Consider the following 20,571-nt stretch of genomic DNA (forward strand, 5'->3'; position numbering starts at 1 on the left):
AGTACCAGGGACCCGGGTTCGATTCCCATGTTGCATGACTGTGTCAAGTTTGCACTTTCTCCCCTTATCTGTGTGGGTTTCTTCCAGGTCCTCCAGTTCCCTCCCACCGTCCAAAGATGTGCAGGTTAGGTGAATTGGCCATGCTGAATTGACCCTTAGTGTCCAAAGATGTGTAGGTTAGGTTGATTGGCCATGGTAAATGTGCACTGCAATGGGGATAGAGTGGAGGAGGGGGCCTGGGTAAGATGCTCTTTCAGGGAGTTAGTACAGACTCGATGAGCCAAACACCTCTTTCTGCACCGTCCAATGGTTCTAAACAGGGAGTGGGTAATAAAGCAGGTGAGTGGATGTAACTTTAGCTTGCTTTTTCCTCTCTCCAGAAAATCCTGCTTTAGTTCTTTTGGGTGTTTCTACCCTTAAATTCCTGAATTCCAGTGTAGTGACAGGGCCTGAGGAATGATTCTTATGTCACAGTCACACAAGTCTCCATCCGGCATTAACACTGACTCATTTCTCTCAGCCAAGATGGACAGTTTAGTAACCATCCTGGAAATCGACCATGATTCTTCTGGCTCAAAGCCAATTTAATCAGCAGGATGTGGCATGGCACCAAGGTCTTCTGCAGGAAAAATCAGAGGGTGGGGATGTGGTGTTACAGGCTAAGAACATGAATTACAGGGGAGGGGACAGAAATGATGCTTTCTTAAAAAAAAGTCACAAAACTTAACAACTGTTGACAGGTCAAGTGCTGAGATAGGTCACCTTTTTAATGGCCTGGCATTTCGCTGTTTCGGAGAATCCAATCATCTTATCAGGAGAGCAAATCTTAATGAATGGGAATCCGGACTTCTCTGCAATTTTTGCGGCCAATGCAGTCTTGCCACTGTTTGGAGGTCCTGTTTAGAATTAAAATCACAACTAAATGAACAAATCTGGTATTTTTCCACATTAGAAATAAATATATATGTGCATGTACTAGACACAATCGAGCGTTACCAAACTATTACAATCACAAACAGGAAATGCAAACTATTCACACCACTGCATTATTATACCTTGTGTGTCACAATATACACACTCCCCATACCAACTCCTGGGACAGGCAAGGAAAAAAAAAAGCCAGGCCAATTAGTGGGAAAATTTCTGGACAATTTCTGTTAAAGAAGCAGTTTTACTCCTGACAGGATGATTTTACATTCCATATATTACTCACAAAATGCCAGCTGCCAACCACAATAGTAAAATAACTGACGTAACAACAGCTAATTATGTACTTTGACTTGAGTTGAATACTCTGAAGTTTTGGCCAGAACACGTTCCAGCTTAGACAAGAAAAGACAGGAAAGTATGCTAATTTTAGTTAACCCTGAGTTAACAGCTACCTTTAAAATGCTTGTCAAGTCATTCTGAGGAAGACTATAGGGATAATGGATTTGAACAGTTGATTGGCCTTTCAGGCTCTTCCATTCTCCTATACTGATCAGCACAATTTCTCAAGTGACAGTTAACATGAAGTTTATTTATTCGTGTCACAAGTAGGCTTAAACATTGCAATAGAGTCATAGTGAGAATCCCCTAGTCACCATACTCCAGCACCTGTTCAGGTACGTTGAGGGAGAATTTAACATGGCCAACGCACCTAACCAGCACATCTTTTGGACAGTGGGAGGAAACCCATGCAGCGCAGACATGGGGAGAATGCGTAGACTCCACACAAACAGTGATCCAAGCCAGGAATCAAACCCGGGCCCCTGGCATTATGAGGCAGCAGTGTTAACCACTGTGCCACCGTGCCGTATACGGAGGTTGTGGGATTATGCTTTCAAATGACGGTATAACTGGATGGAGATTTAGCAGTGTTTTCCAGTTTCTCTGCTTAAGTCGGTATCAAAAAACACCAACAGTAAAGCTACGCTGCAATCAAAAGGCTTAAAAACAAGTTCAAATAGGGAAGGAGAGAGACTTCAAATCATTCTGCCGGTGATTAATTCTATTCTTAATGAGATCGGAAATTAATTCAATTCAACCCAGCAGACCAGGGGATGTGACAGATCAGCAAGCAGCATCAGACCAAATCAGTCTCAATTGACGTTTTACAAATTTACATTAGTCTGTACAATATACCAGCATTTAGTGTCTGTCAGCACAACTCCCTTCTTAACGAAACTAGAGTGCAGGGAAATGAACTGAACCAGATACATACCAAGGAGTTCAGCTGAAAATCAACACCAAACACATTCGAAAGAATGATGCAGCATTTAGGAACACTGGGGTACATCCATAGTCACCAGTTCAAGTTGGACTTCTTTTGGATGTTTCATCACAAGACAGAGGAACAATCTACCCAGTCAAACTGCATCCCCACCAAATCTGAAATCCTTATAACCAATAAGCAGGTGTTGAAAGAAAATAAAAAGACATTTTCTTATGACCCCATGATTTTTCTACCTAGTTGCTTGTAGCAGTATCCAGGAGATTAATTGCTACTTCCTGGACACTCCCAATCAATTCTTTATGCTGACAACAGGAGGGAACTTGGTGTCCCCTGGAATCTTATTGAATTGAATACATCTTACATACGAGTGAAAGTGGTTTTGCTCACTAAGGCTATGCTTTTTGAAACAGTCAATTTTGTGCCCTCAACTACACAGATCTCAAAACTGCATAAAGCTCCTGATTCATCAAAAAAGGAAAAAGGGGCAGTACAGTGGTTAGCACTGCTGCTTCACAGCGCCAGGGACCCGGGTTCGATTCCTGGCTTGGGTCACTATTTATGTGGAGTTTGCATGTTCTCCCCGTAGCTGCGTGGGTTCCCTCTGGGTGCTCCAGTTTCCTCCCAAATTCTGAAAGACGTGCTAGTTAGGCGCACTGACACGAACAGGCTCCGACCTGTGGCGACTAGGGGAATTTCACAGTAACATCATTGCAGTGTTAATGTAAGCCTTACTTGTGGCTAATGAAAAAACTTAACTTTAATTTTAAATACACTAGTAAATAGTCAAACTTGAAATTAGACTGAGCAGTTACCCTTAATTACCTCCTGATATGTTGTCCTTATTCTTAAAAGGACACAACACCTATTAAATTAAACCCATGCAAACAGGGAACATGACGGATCAGCAGACACCTGTATCTACTATCCAGATTCAATCCCAATTCAGCTTTCACAAGTCTAATGCAGTCAGGGACAAACCAGAGATTTAGCCTCCGTCATACCCAGCCTTCTTGCCAAAGATGGCAATATTACAACAATATATAATGAAAAAAAGAGAAATTTCACAAAAGATCTCCCTATCTGGAGCAGATAAGCCTCTCAACAAGCAACAGCCATAGCCCCCCAGTCATTCCAATATCCGAGAGCCTTTTCATAGGAGGACTGATTAGGAGGCTCTGAATGAGACTAGCAATCAGAAGGACTGGTGAAATTCAATGAAAGGTGCATGGGGAGCAAATTCCCTGCTGGGCATGGGACTTGGAATTCAGAGACCTCTGGCTATCTGCTCCTCTGGATGAACGCGAAGCACTGGATGCAGGTACCTCATCGAGTGCAAGTCAAGAGATGTTGCCTCCACTTTACAGGACAATCTAGAACTACGACACTGATCAATCTTTTAAAAAAAGTACTCTTCACATGAATGCCCCTCAATTTCCTTCCCTATCCCACTGGAACAAGAAAAATAGCCCTACCTTCCAACAAGACGCTAACCAGTGGAGTGCGGTCACTGTTTTTGGTTTGCTGGACAAGCAACTCTCCATCATCTAAGGCCCGTGTAACAGGATCGCCCCACACAATAATTCCATTCATGATATAGCTGTCATAATCTTCCTGGTTTATACCAAAAGCCTGCGAGAGACAGAGAGAGTTGAGAAATCATGTCACACCTGTATTCCTGAAAATGAACACATACCTGAATGTCAGCTTGACAAATTATTTTATGCAAATCAGCTAATATCATCCAAAAATGTAGCCTAACTTCACAGGTTAGGGTAGAAGACCATTAAAACCTTTCAGTTGGTTTGCTGCAATAGGTACAGTGTACAACCCACCCAACCTATCTCTGGGTCTCTGTGGGTTATACTGCATCTTAAAATAGGAGGTAGGCAAGTGACCTGCTCTGAACTCTCCAAACTAATCATGCTGTGAAACTGCTGCAAGGTAGCATGCCACAGCAACTCAGGGATCAGCCCTCCTGTCCTCGTCAACATACATCACATCTGCTCAATCCTTTACCACACTGACAGCTCAAATCAAGAGCTGAAGAGAATAAGGGAAAAGGTGAGGAAACCGCACTTCTGCCCTACTCTTCATAGTACTGAGCCACGCGGCTCAACACAACGAGTCATCTATAACTTGTTGAAGGATCTATGGAACACGCTCATGTGGAGGTTGGAATGGAATAATTTAGGGTCTGGTTAAAAAAAATAACTTTTGCTGAAATAACTTTTTTTTTAAAATCACTTTTTGCAAAAGGTGGAGCCAGAGAGAAACCTTCCGCAGCGGCACTCAATGATTCAAGATGCTTCGCTGTTCAAACATTGTAGTGTTAAGTAATATCACACCATTCCTGCTTCTTACAATCGCTTTAGAGACTAATAATATTTAAAAACAAATTTAAACTTCCAGTTAATAGCTGAAAAGGCTGACAACAAAACTTTACATTTTAGGATTTTTACTGTACCAAATGGATAAAAGCACTGTTGATTAAACACTTATTTTCTTTTGATGGTCAACTTACGCTTTAAACTACAGAATGTTCCCTTTTATACTTAACATATCACAGTCTCCAAGGAAGTAGCAAACAGTCCATAATTGCTTCCAGCTTTGAATGGGTTCACATTTCACTGTTTTGAAGACTAGTAACTTTGAATGACTGCTTTCAGGTGCTCCCTGTGTTTCACTAGAGTTTCCTAAATCTACTGCCAGCAATAAAGCCTGTCCCAATGATTATTCTCTTCTGACCAAACCAGAACAAATCTCCAAGAATCATGAAATGTTGGATGCATCTCCACATCTGGCTACAGTCATTTGCTAAGCCAAACAGTTTCTTCTCTCTGCTGTCTGTGATATTAATCAATGTGTAGGAAAGTCTGTGACCAGTTCTCAACCATGACTTCCTCTGCACTCTTTCCCATGATGAGGAGTTGCCAGCTCTTCCCCATGACAACAGATCAGCCTTGCATCCAGCTTTGTACCCACATAAAAATGCCGATTAGCTATCCTTGACACCAATTCTTTCATCTTAGAAGTAAATAGGCAGTTTATAGCACAACCATTTACTACCTGATAATTTCAACACTTTTCTGGAGATTTCAGGAGACTCAGTCTATTGCCCAGTAACAAAGTCTGGGTTTCCTTTGATCTTTAATCATCCCCAGCCTGCCATTATGTAAACTTCAGAACAGGTCACACCACCCCTTCTGTTATACCTTAAAGTTCCCAAATATAATCTGATAAACTTCATAATTGTAACACGTTCCATATCAATCCCACTTGTTAAAACAAGAAAATTACTCTATGTGGTACAAACAGAAGCAAAGAGAATTGATGAAACATCACACAAAATATTTTCTTGATGAAGACATTATTCAGAGTATATAAACAGAAAATTAGATCAGGTCCCAACTCTCAAACCAGACAGTCAAACGTAAGCAGGGCTCAGTCAATCAATCAATGCTATTGAATCCAGTTCCAAATCACACTAACTCTGAATGGACATCAAATATACTTTGGACTGGAACGAGTGCCTTGGAATCACTGAACTGAGTGTACAGGATTAGATACTTACAGGTTTAATGTCATTCTCCAGAGATGTTAGGAAGTCTCCCCTCATTACTTGCAGTTTCTCTGCTTTCTCCATGTCAACTTCCACTTTGGTGGCTGCCTAAGTATGGGCCAAATAGTAAACATCAATTCATTTTAATTTTAAAGACGTGACATTTGCAAGAAAAATACTGAGTTACCAATTTTCCACTGGGCAATTGTTCAATAAACCCTGCAATATGAAGAAAATCAATACCCTAGTCAATATTAACCATGCTTTCAGCTTTGAAGTCATTCGGTCTCAAGACATGAACTCTGTTTCTCTCTTCTTAGGTGCTGCCAGACCTGTTGAGTTTTCCCAGCATTTTCTTTCGGAGCACTGCTCCTTTATCAGGTGAACGCTGCTCCTTCATCATTCGCCTGATGAAGCAGCAGTGCTCCGAAAGCTTGTGCTACTTAATAAACCTGTTGGACTTTAACCTGATGTTGAGACTTCTTACTGTGCCTTCCCCAGTCCAACACTGGAATCTCCACATCATAACTCTTTGTGGAGGTAAGGAGGTCAAGAGAAAATGCTTCGTGCACAGCATCTAATCAATTCATTTTGTGAGAGATTATTTTATTTGAAAAGATGAGGTAGTCGGTAACTAATTCTCGCAAGAGCCACCCATTTCGAACTCCAATTCGATTCCACCTGCATAGTTCATAGAATACTGAAAGTGCCTTGGTACTTCACCCAAGTTGCCACTGCTCATTTGCCATTCCAGTAAAGAACATGTATTTCTATAGTTTCTCTTACCGCATTAGACCATCCCAAAGCATTCTGTAGTCAATTTAGTGCTTTCAAAGGGTAGCCAGTACTGCATTATAGTGAAACGCATTAGCTAACTTACACACACCATGGTCCACAAACCAAATGACCGAAAATCAATGACCAGACATTAGGTTTCAATGATGTTATTTGTAAAATAAATATCTATGAGTAGATATTAGAATTATGCCACAGGCCCCAAAGGGAACAGAAGGATCATTTGTTTTATCTAGCAGCCAGAAAACAGTACCTCTGACAGTGCAGCACTTTCTCAGAATTGCACCGAAGCTTAAGTTTAAACTATGTACTCAACTGGCACGGTGGGAGAGTGGTTAGCACTGCTGTCTCAGTGCCAGGGGCCCGGTTTGATTCTCAACTTGGGTCACTGTGTGCCTGGAGTTTACACGTTCTCCCAGTGTCTGCGTGGGTTTCCTCCAGGTGCTCTGGTTTCTTCCCACAGTCCAAAAAACGTGCTCGTTAGGTGCATTGACCCAAACAGGCACCGGAATGTGGTGACTAGGGGATTTTCACTGTAACTTCATTGCAGTGCTAATGTAAGCCTTTTTTTGAACCACAAATAAATAAACTTTAAACTATAGAACAGGCCTGTATTGATGATCTTCTGACTCCAAAGTAGAATGCTTTCACTGAGTTCCAGGCTTTGTGATTCAGGGGGCAGCCAGCAGTCAGGGGGCTGAAGAAAAATTACAGAACCATGAGAGGCATCACAGCCAAGAATAATCCAATTTTGGAGACCAACACTTGTAGGAATCACAAGACAGAGAGACAGGTGCCTTTGCCCACCCTAAATGACTAAGACTCAACTGTCCCTGCTAACTCAGTCACTATCAATGATCAAGTCAAGGAAATTCACTGACTTTTGACTAAGTACCACACAAACATTGTATCCAGCAAATCAAAGCAACCAACAGGCTGGGCAAAGGGGGGAATCATATTCTTCCAGTAAAAAATGTCATCACTCAATTTTTAACAGTCTCAAGAGATACAGCTTCAAAGTTCTGGTCATGATCAATAGCCCAGTGGTTAAACAGAATACGCATACATTTAAAATACGAGCACAGAGTGCTGCAGTCTTTACAGCTCTAATTACACACAAGGGCAGTCAACACGGTTTCGAGTATTGGCAGCACTCGTTCACCTGCAGATGGCCAGAAAAACTCCCAAGACAGATCCCTTCACGGCCCACACCTTACCACATTCAACTACGTTTATATAAATAGAGCCGCAAAGGGTTAGACTGTCACCCCAGACTGGGATAAACTGACCTTTAAGCTCCATTAGATGATCAGTCGTACATGCACTGAGTAGCCTAAAGCATGACTTGTCTCTGATCCCATAGGGCCGAACTTCTCACCTTGGTTCAAACAGCTGTCCACGTATACAATAACAGCTCCCCAGGGACCCGTAGAATACAAAAGACACTTAATGTATTGTTGTGCAACAGATACTTGGGGCTGTAAGTAACACTACTTTTACAGCATCAAGACTAGTAATGCCCTCTGGCACCAAGCCTGGTGTTTCAAACACTTGTACCTGCAACACCAAGCCTAGGCCACTCCACAGCTAATCCACACTCAAATCACCCGTCTTTAGTTAATGTCTCTGAAAACTTCTAACAATGCAAAGTAGCTGCTCCGTTTCTATGAGATTGGATGATATTTAGATCTAATGTCTCAAATCTTTTAAAAAACTTGAAATGGTTGGGCATGTTAAAAAATTAATTTTCCTACAAGTCATAAAAACAAAATCAAATTCCAATACTGAGCTGCCAATGTTAGCCTTCATCAGTAAAATGGAAAAATGCACAGGTCCTTTTCTTTTTGGGTGCAGTTGCATTTGATAACAAGCTTGTTCTACCAATGTGGAGCAAAAGACAGATGCTCCAATGACCAGTTTTACATTGCATAGCCACTTGCCAGTGCTTTGGAGGAAGCAACATTTATGGAATGTAGTCCACAGGCCTGGGACACGAGCAGCAATTTGGAAATATGACCAGTGGTGAGTTTGTTGCCACTCGACTCATCCCTGATAGCACATGCTCGCAGCTGGAAAATCAGGGCTGGTTAAAACTGTGCGCTCTGCTGAAAGAGAAAGGATTTTGGAGCTTTTAGACTTAGCAACAATTCTTTCACCATAACTGTGACGTAAAGGTTCTTGATGAATATATTGTTACTGAAATAGTAATCCAGAGAGCCAGCAGTCTAGAGAACAAGAGTTTCAAACCCTGACATGGCAGTTTGAAAACTTGATTGCAGTATAAAAATCCAGAAAGTATTGCTTTCTGTATACGTGACCACAAAATTGTTGTTGATTAATTGCTTCACCAATTTTTTTTTTAAGGGATGTACATCTGCCATTCTTACTCAGTTTGGCCTCTACGCGACTCCATCCCGATCCAAAGTAAATGACTGTTAGCCGGCACCTGAAGCGGCCTAGCAAGTGGCCACTCTAAAAGCAGCTCGAGATGGAAATAAATCAGAAATGTTCACAACCAAAGCAGCAGCAAAATGAGTGGCAATGAATTTGTTGCCAAAAGCACAGGTTTCACCAAATCCAATCAATGGAAAGACTGAGAAAACTACAGCCTCTCAATTAAAGTTGTACCAAACTCACCTAGTTTACATTGAGATTAAAGCAAGCTGCCCAAGATCAGGAGGAGACTGTGCAGCCACCTCACTGAAACCAAGGGGAAAGGGATTTGACATTGGCTAGTGGGAGCAGTACCACTAGGTGTTTCAGAAATCTCCACTTCAGCTGCTCGTCATCAGTAGCCATCCCTTCAGATAGCTACGTTCTTACATTGGACATATCCTCTCTAAATCTCTGCCTCTCTAGTTCACCCACCTTTTTTAAGCCATTCCTTAAAACTTACCTAAACACGCCCTAACATTTTGGCTCGACGCAAGATTTTGTTTATGATCCCTGAAATCAAAAAGGTGGTGGTATTGGAGTTCTTGAAAAACACCAAGGTAGACAAGTCACCAGGGCATGATGAGATATACCCAAGAATACTGGAAGCAGCAAGGGAGGAAATTGCTGGGGCCATGAGAGAAATCTTTGTACCCTCACTGGCTACAGGGAAGGGCATAATGTGAAGATGCTGGCATTGGACTGGGGTAAACACAGTATGAAGTCTCGACACCAGGTTAAAGCCCAACAGGTTTATTTGGTAGCAAAATCCACCAGCTTTCAGAGCGCTGTTCCTTCGCCAGGTGCGTGGGAGTTCTGTTCACAAACACAGCATATAAAGACACAAACTCAATTTACAAAATAATGGTTGGAATGCGAATCTTTATAGGTTGTGGGATGGAATCTTCATAGGATCAGCGCTCCGAAAGCTGGTGGATTTTGCTACCAAATAAACCTGTTGTACTTTAAGCTGGTGTTGTGAGACTTCTTACAGAGAAGGACCCATAGGGTTGGACAATAGCCTGTTTTGTTCCTTTGTTTAAGAAGGGTAGCAAGAATAATCCAGATAATTACAGGCCAGTGAGCCTTACGTCAGTGACAGGCAAAGTATTGGAGAGGATTCTTCAAGACAGGATTTTCTACCACTTGGAAATAACTGGACATATTAGTGAGAGGCAACATGGCTTTGTGAAGGGGAGGTCGTGCCTCACTAACTTGATCGAGTTTCTCGAGGAAGTGACGAAGATGATTGATGGGGGTAGGGCAGTGGATTTTGTTTACATGGACTCCAGTAAGGCCTTTGACAAGGTCTCTCATGGCAGACTGGTGCAGAAGGTGAAGTTGCTTGGGATCAGAGGCGAGCTGGCAAATGGATACAGAACTGGCTCAATCATAGAAAACAGAAGGAAGCAGTGGAAGGGTGCGTTTGTGAATGGAGGGCTGTGACAAGTGGCATTCCTCAGGGATCAGTGCTGGGACTTTTGCTGTTCGTAATATATATAAATGATTTGGAGGAAAATGCAACTGGTTTGATTAGTAAGCTTACAGGCAACACAAAGGTTGGTGGATTTGCAGATAGCGACGAGGACCATCAGAGGATACAGCAGGACATAGATCGGTTGGAGATTTGGGTGGAGAGCTGGCAGACGGAGTTTAATCTGGACAACTAAGGTAATGGTCTAATGGTTTAATACAGATAGAAAATATACAGTAAATGGCAGAACCCTTAAGAGTATGGATAGGCAGTGGTGACCTGTGTACACAGGTCACCACTAAAAGTGGCAACGCAGGTGGGGAAGGTAGTCAAGAAGGCATACAGCATCAGCAGGGACACTGAGTTTAAAAATTGGGAAGTCATGTTGCGGCTTTATAGAACCTTAGTTAGGCCGCACTTGGAATACACAGTGTTCAATTCTGGTCGCCACACTATCAGAAGGATGTAGAGGCTTTGGAAGGGGAGAAGATTTACCAGAATATTGCCTGGTATGGAGGGCATTAGCTATGAGGAGAGGTTGGACAAACTTGGTTTGTTCTCACTGGAACGACAGAGGTGCAGGGGCAAACTGATAGAATCCTACAAGATAATGAGGGGCATGACAAAGTGGATAGTCAGAAAGTTTTTCCCAAATTGGAAGAATCAATTACTAGGAAGCATAGGTTTATGGTGCAAGGGGCAAGGTTTAAAGGATGTGCGGGGCAAGTTTTTTTTTAAAACATAGAGCGCAGTGGGTGCTTGGAACTCGCTGCCAGGGGAGGTAGTGGAAGCAGATATGACAGTGACATTTAAGGGGCGTCTTGACAAGTACATGTATAGGATGGCGATAGAGGGATACGGTCGCCGGAAGGGTAGAGGGGTTTTAAAGTCAGTCAGGCAGCATGGTTGGTACAGGCTTGGAGAGCAGAAGGGCCTGTTCCTGTGCTGTAATTTTCTTCCTTCTTCGAAGCAGCTTGGGATGCTACATGACGTCAAGCCTGGTGCACAAGTCTTTAATTGTCACATTTGGAGGCAACAATGATATCTACTGCAGCAGTATCACCAAATTGGACAAATGGGGTGGAGCTACAAACGCAGGTGCCCCCCCTCGCAACCCATGGAGGGCTGCTGTGCCTCACCCTTTTCAACTGGAAAACAGATTCCCAAAAAAGCACTGCACATTTGTGTATTCTTCAAAGACTTACTCCATACCCCCAAGCAGTTTGAGGTGCTTGGGAAGTTTGAAAAGGCACCTGTAGCAGTACAGTATTTGATTGCCTGCCCACACAAAAGGAGTTGGGTTAAAACCCTCAACCTTCAGGCTCAACACCAGCGTGCCAGCAGCTGGGCCAAATCCACAATGGTTGAACAGACTGCATTTTAGGTCCATTGTATTTCTTTGGTATAAGGCTCTTCCCATTTCTGATTCAAAAACAAGTCACTAAAGTCGAAAGCATTATTAAACAAAAGATGCAATGTCAAGAAACTGGGCAACTTTTAAAGATACCAACACTTGGCAGTATTGGCATATTTCTGACCAAGACTAGTGAAAGGGTTAACAATGTCAGTGGGAAAAGCATGATGTAATTATAATGATGCTTTCATTTGTTTTTAAGTTTCAATTCTGAGCCAACAGCACTAATTTTACACTATTGCACAAAACAAGCTCATATGCCAATTTAAATATAAATTATTAGATGTGTGCAAAACAAGCAAAACATCAGAGATGAGGCACAGGAAAAGACCTCCCTGAATGTTTAAAATTTGTCCTGGAGGACATGGCATTCTGCACAGCTTCATCCTCCATACTTGCCCAGACTAGTTAGAGGAACAATGATGCACAATGTCAAGGGGCAGCACTGTCAAAAGGTTAAACTGCATTCTAAAAAGTACCAGTATGTGCAAATAGACTTTCAGACCAGCATTTAATTGCTCTTGAGCTTCTCTGCTGCATCAGAGAAGGGGGTGGAGGACCGGATAATGCCTTTATATATTCTAGAACTCGGTGGGGGGGGGTTTTGCTTTCTTTTCTCCTAGCGGCCAAACAAGTTTATCAAGTGAGCAGCTCAGCTGCACAGATCCAGAAGCTCAAACTGGGTTCAAACTAACCTGAATCACTGTTAGGACAGCAGTTGGAGTGCAACAATGGACCTCGGCATACCTTGGTTCAACAACAACTCACCTTTACATAGCACCTTCATCACAGTAAAACATCCCAAGGTGCACCACATGAATTGATAGCATTTGACACCGGACTATGCAAGGGGATATTAGGGCAAGCGACTAAAAGCACGGTCAAAAAGGTAGGTAGGTCTTAAGGAGTGCATTTAAGAAAGAGAGAGCAGTCAAAGGTTTAGGGAGGAAAATTAATAGCTGGATACGGCCTTACTAGATGAAGAAAGGCTATTTTTTATTTATTTGTAAAGTGCTTTCAGATCTTAAAAAATTAAATTGCCGTATGGGCTTGCTTTGCACCACCCAGCAGTGTAAAATCAGTGCTGTTAACTCAAAATTACAACTCAAATAAAGGCATCATTATTCTTACATCGTGCTTCTCCCACTGACAATGTTAACCCTTCCACTGACTATGTCTGGAGACGCTCTTTTACAAAGTATTCCAATTGTTAACTTCTGCCAAACGTTGGTATCTTTAGACTTTGCTCAGTTTTTTTAACGACGCGATATATTTTGTTTAACAATGCTTCTGACTTATGACTTGATCTTTTTAAACATTATAAATTCAGGTTTATAAAAAAGTAGTTACGATTGACATTGGGGTAGTGGAGGTGATGCCCACACTGATAAGCAGCTAGCCAAATACAAGTACAGAACATGAGCACTGCTGAAAAAGGGACAAGCTGTTGATGCTTTTAGTCCTGCACTCATCACAACCAATTCACAAAAATGCCAAATGTAAAAGTAACAACAATGAACACGGGGCATTTAAATTCTACCATTCTTAATACAGTCAGACCATCGAGACATTCAACAATTGTCAATCAGCTCAATTATTTTCTAAAACTAAAAGCACAGAACACAATTGTTTCCAATGTACTCAATCATCAACAGGAAATTTAAGCAAATGGAGCAAAAGTTGGAGAATTGATAAAAGTATTCTCACTAGTTCAGCATTGTGTGCCAAATTCGACTGCTAAGAGGCAAATGCCAAATCTACAAACAAGTAATTGCAAGATCCCATTTAGATAAGATGGACTGACTCATCAAATGGAAAATGGCTGTCAATGTAGCATTGTGCTAAAATGAAGTGCTATTAAAGTTTTATTAGATTTCCCATCTTACAGGCAGATTGCAGTGCCAAGAATCAAAGCTGATCTCAAGGCAATGATGTTAAAATTAGGTGTAGTCACCACCCAAAGAAATCTATAATTATTAACATTTCCACCCCAGAGTATCTGCCATTGAGACTTGACAAACACCGAAACCGTCTAACAAATTGTTCAATATAGCCTCAAAATCATGTAACGTAGCAAGAGAGGGAAAGATATTAATGGAGAAAAGATGGGAACAACTAACAAAAGAAATCTGCAAATGCAATAATGTTGAAAAATGGATAGGACTATAGGTTGGACAGCTATGGATGGAAATACTGATCTGCACTCCCCACACCCACTCCCCCCAATCCCAGGCCCACAACCATTAATGGGCTAGGGGACTATTCAATTCAAAGCTACTGTCCTGATTTATAAACCATTTGTCGTGACCTTCCCATCCTCTTACCTATAAGGGATGGCATGGTGGCACAGTGGTTAGCATTGCTGCCTCACAGCACCAGGGTCCTGGGTTCAATTCCAGCCTCGGGTCAATGTCTGCGGGGGTTTCTTCCATGTGCTCCAATTTCCTCCCTAAAGATGTGCAGGTTAGGTTAATTGGCCTCACTCAGTTGCCCCTTAGTGTCAGGGAGAATAGCAGGATAAATTAGTGGGATTACGGGGATAAGGCCTGGGTGGGATTGTGGTCGGTGCAGACTCCATGGGCCAAATGGTCTCCTTCTGCGCTGTAAGGATTCTGTTCTATTAAAAGTACCATTGGCTGATTTGACCTTCCAATCACTACATGTCCAATCTCCCATTCCATACGGATCTTTCCTGAAACTCCCTCCTCGAATTCCTTCCATCGAAATTCAGTACTTCTTGATATAAGTAATGCCCTAATTTAAGGCTTAATACCACTGCAGCACTCACAGCATTAAATCATCCCTACATCATGCAGCTCCATGGGATTGCCTCCAGTTGCCTACCCAACGGAAAAAGACAAAACACATGCGAGTGTGCTTCTTGAAGGTAGATCCACAAGCGCTCACATAAAGCTCCTGCAAGAGCAACTACAATGAACTGGATACTGTGTTTGGAGGGCCGAAAAGTGTCTCTCTCTCTCTCTATACCAAACAACCCCCCCCAACCCACCCACCACCACCACCATGTTTTCTCAACTCTCAAATGGCCAGTGTTTTGGAGAGGATAAAGAAAATGCTACAAGGACACACTGAAGCTCCCCTTCAGCACAGTAGCATTCAGTAATGACTGGGAGGAGTTTGTTAACAATCATTCAAGATGGTAACATGCCCATTAAGCTGCCTCACGCTTTGAGTCAAAATGTCTTAACGATGACGCAGAGAGGTGGCAGAGAAGGAAATCCTAACATCTGGGGCGGTAAACAACCTGTAGGTCAAGAATTTGCCAGTTCAGCCACATGAACACTCATGGCAGAAACCCACAACCCTAAGTAGCGTTTAATTCATCATCCCTGAATTAAAGGAAAGCCAGTGACAACCTACCAGAAGGCAGGCAGTGCGTTTTCAGCAATGGCTTCTTCTATACAGTTATCCTGAAGGTCTCAGATCTCAAGCACGCATCATTAGTCTTTTCTTTTAAATCAATTTATCAGTGACATAATCTGCAGGTGACAACAATTTTCTGAACATACACATCTCTCCACTGCGCCACTGGACCCCTGACCCTCAGAACGCTTGTTCAGCAAGCATCTGGGATGAGTCACAATTTTTTCCAACACAATGTTGGGAAGATTTAAGCCATTGACTACAGCCTCAAACATTCTACTTTGTTACCACTGCCTCTATCCCTTCCCCGAACTGTTTCTTAGATTAAATCAGAGTCTTTGTTTCTTGTTGGACCTGGAGATGGGTTTTAATCACCACATCCCAATTAATAATTCTGCTCACTTCTACATCTGCAACTTGAGACTACCTTCAAATCGACCTTTGTCCAGAATCCTCCTTGATGCCTTTCTCTCAAAGAACAAGAAAATTACAGCACAGGAACAGGTCCTTCAGCCCTCCAAGCCTGAACTAACCGTGCTGCCCAACTGAACTAAAACACCCTACTCCTCCAGGGACCATACCTCCAGATTCTTATTAATTTTTAGGATTTCTCTTCATGGTTTCCCATTCTGAAACTATTTCTGACCCAAAACATTGTAACACACATCCTCGTTATGCCCCGCTTGCCCATTATTGTCATCCTCACTAACATACATTGTACTGGGGACAGGGGGAGCATTCAATTCAAAGCTGCCGTCCTGGTTTATAAACCATTCATCCTGACCTTCCTGTCCAGCCGGTATCCCCAATTACATTCATCCTCTCAACTATAAATTGGCCCTACCTTCATCACAACATTGATGATGGAAGGAGCAGCACTGCCAAATTGAACACCCTTCTCCATCCCATTCTACATCTTTAATAGCTTTGACCTAGCTTCTAGCCACCTCGATTAATCTCTCTCTATTTGTACCAGCATTTGTTTTCATACCCATTTGTGAAGTGCCTTGGGCTTTTTCTTTACCTACATGAGCACAAGCTGCTGCAATATACTCCACCCAGGAAAGCAATGACAGCAGCAAGTGCTATAAATTTTGAGACGATGATGGATATATTTTTCAGACACTGATCTGTTTTTCATAGCCATTGCTAAGCTAGGATGAAGTTAATAAAAAATGGTGAAAATGCAAAGGTCCTGGAGCTACTTACAGTACTAGCTATTTATAAACTTGTAACATTCTTTCACATCACAGTAGGTTTCAGTCTTCAGCACATACTTTAAACAGACACTCCAGTATAGTACTGAAGGAGTGCTATAATGTCAGAGATACCATTTTATAAATGAGACATTGAAGCGAAGCTCCATCTAACCACGGCAATTTTTGAAAGAGCAGAAGAGTTCACCCTGGTGAATTGCCAACACTTATACCTCAACCAATATTATTGGAAGGATATTTGTGTTTATTATCACAGCCCATTGTTTGTAATACACACATTGGCTGACATGTTACCAACAATACAACAGTGAATATACTTCAAAGGTGCTTCATTGATTGGAAAGTCTTTTTAGGTTATCCAGTGACACATAAATAAATGCACATCTTTATTTCATGCTAATCGTAAGGTTCCATAGAATCAGTCAAGCCAAGTTCTCCCATGCTGTGGAAAACACTTGAATTGATTACATTTTTGTTTGCAAGACACAGCAATGAAATGATCAGAATCAAGGAAAACATATCATGTTCCTTCAGGATAGAGAATCATAATCATAATTCCTCTGTGCCATAAAGAGTGTGAATGTATTAAACCCCTCAAAATCCTCAAATTATAAGCCCTGTTTGTTTTTTTTTAATTTATTTGTGGAACATGAATGTCGCTGGCTGGCCAGCATTTATTGCCTATCCCTAGTTGCCCAAGGGCAGATGAGAGCCAACCACATTGCTGTGGCTCGGGAGTCACATGTAGGCCAGGCCAGGTAAGGATGGCAGATTTCCTTCACTGAAGGACATTAATGAACCAGATGTGCTTTTCTGACAAACGACAATGATTTCATGGTCATCAGCAGACCCTTAATTCCAGATTTTTTTATTGAATTCAAATTCCACCATCTGCTATGGTAGGATTCAAACACCTGCCCCTAGAACATTAACTAAGTTTCTGAATTAATAGTCTAGCGACTATGCCACTATGCCATCCATCCGACCCTCCCTCCTCTTCTCCCCCTCAGCCCCAGTTAAAATCTTACTCAAAGCATTGCCATCCAATGCAAAGTGCTGTGTCCATGTGTATATCACACTAGGGCAACACAGTAGCACAGTGGTTAGTACAACTGCTTCACAACTCCAGAGATCTGGGTTTGATTCCCAGCTTGTCACTGTCTGTGTGGAGTTTGCACATTCTCCTCGTGTCTGCATGGGTTTCCTTCAGGTGCTCCAGTTTCCTCCCACAGTCCAAAGATGTGTGGGTTAGGTTAATTAGCTTGCTAAAATTGCCCCTTAGCGTTGAGATGTGTAGGTTAGAGTGATTAGAAAATGTAGGGATATGGGGGTAGAGCCTGGGTGGGATTGTGGTCAGTGCAGACTTGATGGGCCAAATGGCCTCTTTCTACACTGTAGAGTATCTATGATCCAAGCAGACCAAATCTACACATGGCCATCTCATCTCATTATTCACCATCTACTTTAATGGGATTCTGCACCATTGCCTTCTGCCAGGAATCCAGTAGGATTGTAACTTCTGTGAAGGAACACCCCCACTCTGGACTTTGACTTTCTGGACTCTGCAAATCATGTGAACAAATTCCATTTCTGTGATTCTTTGACTGTTAAGTTATTCATAGTTGTAAAACTTCCCCTTTTTATTCCCCCCTTTTTGAGTGTGAAGTTAACACTCATGCCCCTGGGTTAGAGTGTGTGATTACGCTAACATTCTGATTTAATTAAAGTGAGTTTGCTGTGAGTCACTTTAAAAATTAGACTTCACAAATAGAGGGTTTGGGGAAACAACACCGCAGCCTACTTTTAGACAGAAACACCTCTGCATATGAGCAGACGATGAGAGAACAAACTTGTTCAATTTGTTTCTCCCCTAAAAATGAGGCACCAACCTGGTAAAGCTACAGCACTGGACTACTTGAAGCTGCAAACAACAAACAGAATTAAGAGATCCCGCTACCAATCAACCAATCAAAGCTCTGCAGTCCTATCCAGTTGTGAACAGCGACGGACAATTAAACAAATATCAAGAAGTAGCTCCACAAATATCCTCATCAATGATGGGGAACCCAGCACATCAGTGCAAAAGACAAAGTTGAAGTATTTGCAACCATTTTCAGACAGAAGCATTAAATGGATGGTCCATTTCAATCTCCACCTGAGCTCCCCAGCTTCACAGATGCCAGTCTTCAGCTAATTCACTCTGCAAGATATCAAAAAACAACCAAGCACTGGATACAGTCTACAGACCACAACAAATCTGGCAGTAGTACCGTGCTGCACAACTAGATGCTCCCTGAGCAAAGCTGCCCCAGAGCGGCAACACTGACATCTACCCAACAATTTGAAAAATTGGCCAGCACTCATCATAACACTGGTGTTTAAATGTGTTGAAGAACGTTTTTAAACTACAATAATCTCAGAGTGATACTGTCAGTGAAGATACTCAGCAGGTAGGCCCAGAAGGATCACTGCTGTCAAGCTGGACGTCATTTGTTTTTCTACTGTTTACAGTAATATAAAAACACATCCAGACCATAATCTGTTACTTTAAGCATCACTGTAATGAACATTCAACAACATCTGATGGTAGTTTGGAGACAGTATTGCACAAAACACAAAGCCCCTTGGCTATCTGCAAAAAGTTATTTTTATGGCAAAAAGTCTCTTTATCTAATTAACTGTCAGCCACTTGGTCCTAACTTCTTGACCTTCCTTTTTCAAAATTTACCCCTCCCGTCACCTTCACAAAGCTCAGAAATACAATCCTGCAATTTCTCTCACCTCTCCTAAAACTTGCACTTGGGTTGTATTTACTGCCTCCTTCTGTGAACTCAACTTCAAATTTTTACCTACACTAATTACACTATATAAATCTAAGTAGCTGCTACTGTTATAGTGGTGTTAAAGTACTTTGGATTTACAGTGCTCAATATACTGCCAACTCAAATGCCCGCAACAGTGTCTTTCCTTACTTCATCTCAATGCTCTTTAAGGAGTAAAGTGGCTGATCTAATACTTACCATTGGATGCACTAGAATTATTTAGGGTTCTATATTTAATCACTTATCACAACAAGCAATCTGCAGCATTCCTATAAGTATTGAGAAAAAACAAGTTTACATTTATTTAGCATCCTTCGCAAACTCAGTAAATTCAAAGGTTCTTCATGGTCAATGATGTAATCTTGAGATGTAGTCATTGTTGTAATGCAGAAAATGTGGCCGTGGCATTTGCACACAGACACGGTCACACAAACAGCAATTTGCACAAACCACCACACAAACTCTTTTGTTAAGCATCGGTTTGGGAGTAAATATTGACTAGGACACTGGGTAGAACTACCAAGCTCTTTTTGAAAAAGTGCCATGGGACCTTTCACTTTACGGATAAGCCATGCCTCAATTTATCATCTCATCCAAAAGACAGCACCTCTGACAAGCAACACTGTTCCAATGCTATCCTGAAGCGCCAGCATGGATTATATAATGAAAGCCTCCAGGGGGCTTGAACCTGCAGGGCCAAGTGCTAAAGCAGATTCCCTTAAAACTTGCAGTTATCATATGGACAGTAAGATTTGAAACAGTAGGAACCAGTCCATTGGAGCTGCTTCAGTTGAAAGCAATTCTGTAATGCAAATAAAGCATTAGTAAACAATGAAGGAACTAAATTGACTTTAGCTCCGGTTCTTATTTCATGCAAGAGTCACAGCATCATTGCTCATTTGGACAATTTCCATAATTTCCATCAAGCTCCCACATCTAATAGATGTAGAGCTCTGCAAGACTGATCAAGAATGGTTTAGGTAGTTTGTAAATCTGCCTTGTGTAAAAGGATAACAATGTAAAGAAGTTTTGTTCGGCGGCAGCTATTTTTGTACAAATCAGAAATTCAAGGTGGGCGAGTGAGGCCTCATCTGGAATTCAACTGCAGATTGGTCAGAAGATCAATTTCAGAGGAATCTGTTTGCTCTAATGACTGAAAGCAGGATAACATTACACTTGATTCAGCTGGAAGGCAGGGGAAGGGGGAAGAGAAGATGGAAGCAGAGACCAACCTGAGGGCAAGTAGAGAGAAAACAAA

At 41.9% G+C, this 20,571-nt stretch overlaps 1 protein-coding gene across 1 annotated transcript in view; it reads right to left on the minus strand.

Annotated features, from left to right (window-relative positions):
- The window catches only part of nsfa (N-ethylmaleimide-sensitive factor a), a 222,383-nt gene that overhangs the window by 107,488 nt on the left and 94,324 nt on the right, over positions 1-20,571 (minus strand). The window contains exons 13-15 of the mRNA XM_080213611.1: positions 5,787-5,882; positions 3,688-3,844; positions 763-896 (exon numbers count right to left, since the gene is read on the minus strand). Of these exons, the coding sequence (XP_080069737.1) occupies positions 763-896; positions 3,688-3,844; positions 5,787-5,882 (387 nt within the window). The remainder of the gene's footprint in view (positions 1-762; positions 897-3,687; positions 3,845-5,786; positions 5,883-20,571) is intronic.

This window comes from Carcharhinus amblyrhynchos, chromosome 27 (genome assembly GCF_965287045.1).
Source record: "Carcharhinus amblyrhynchos chromosome 27, sCarAmb.v2.hapA, whole genome shotgun sequence".
NCBI lineage: Eukaryota > Metazoa > Chordata > Chondrichthyes > Carcharhiniformes > Carcharhinidae > Carcharhinus > Carcharhinus amblyrhynchos.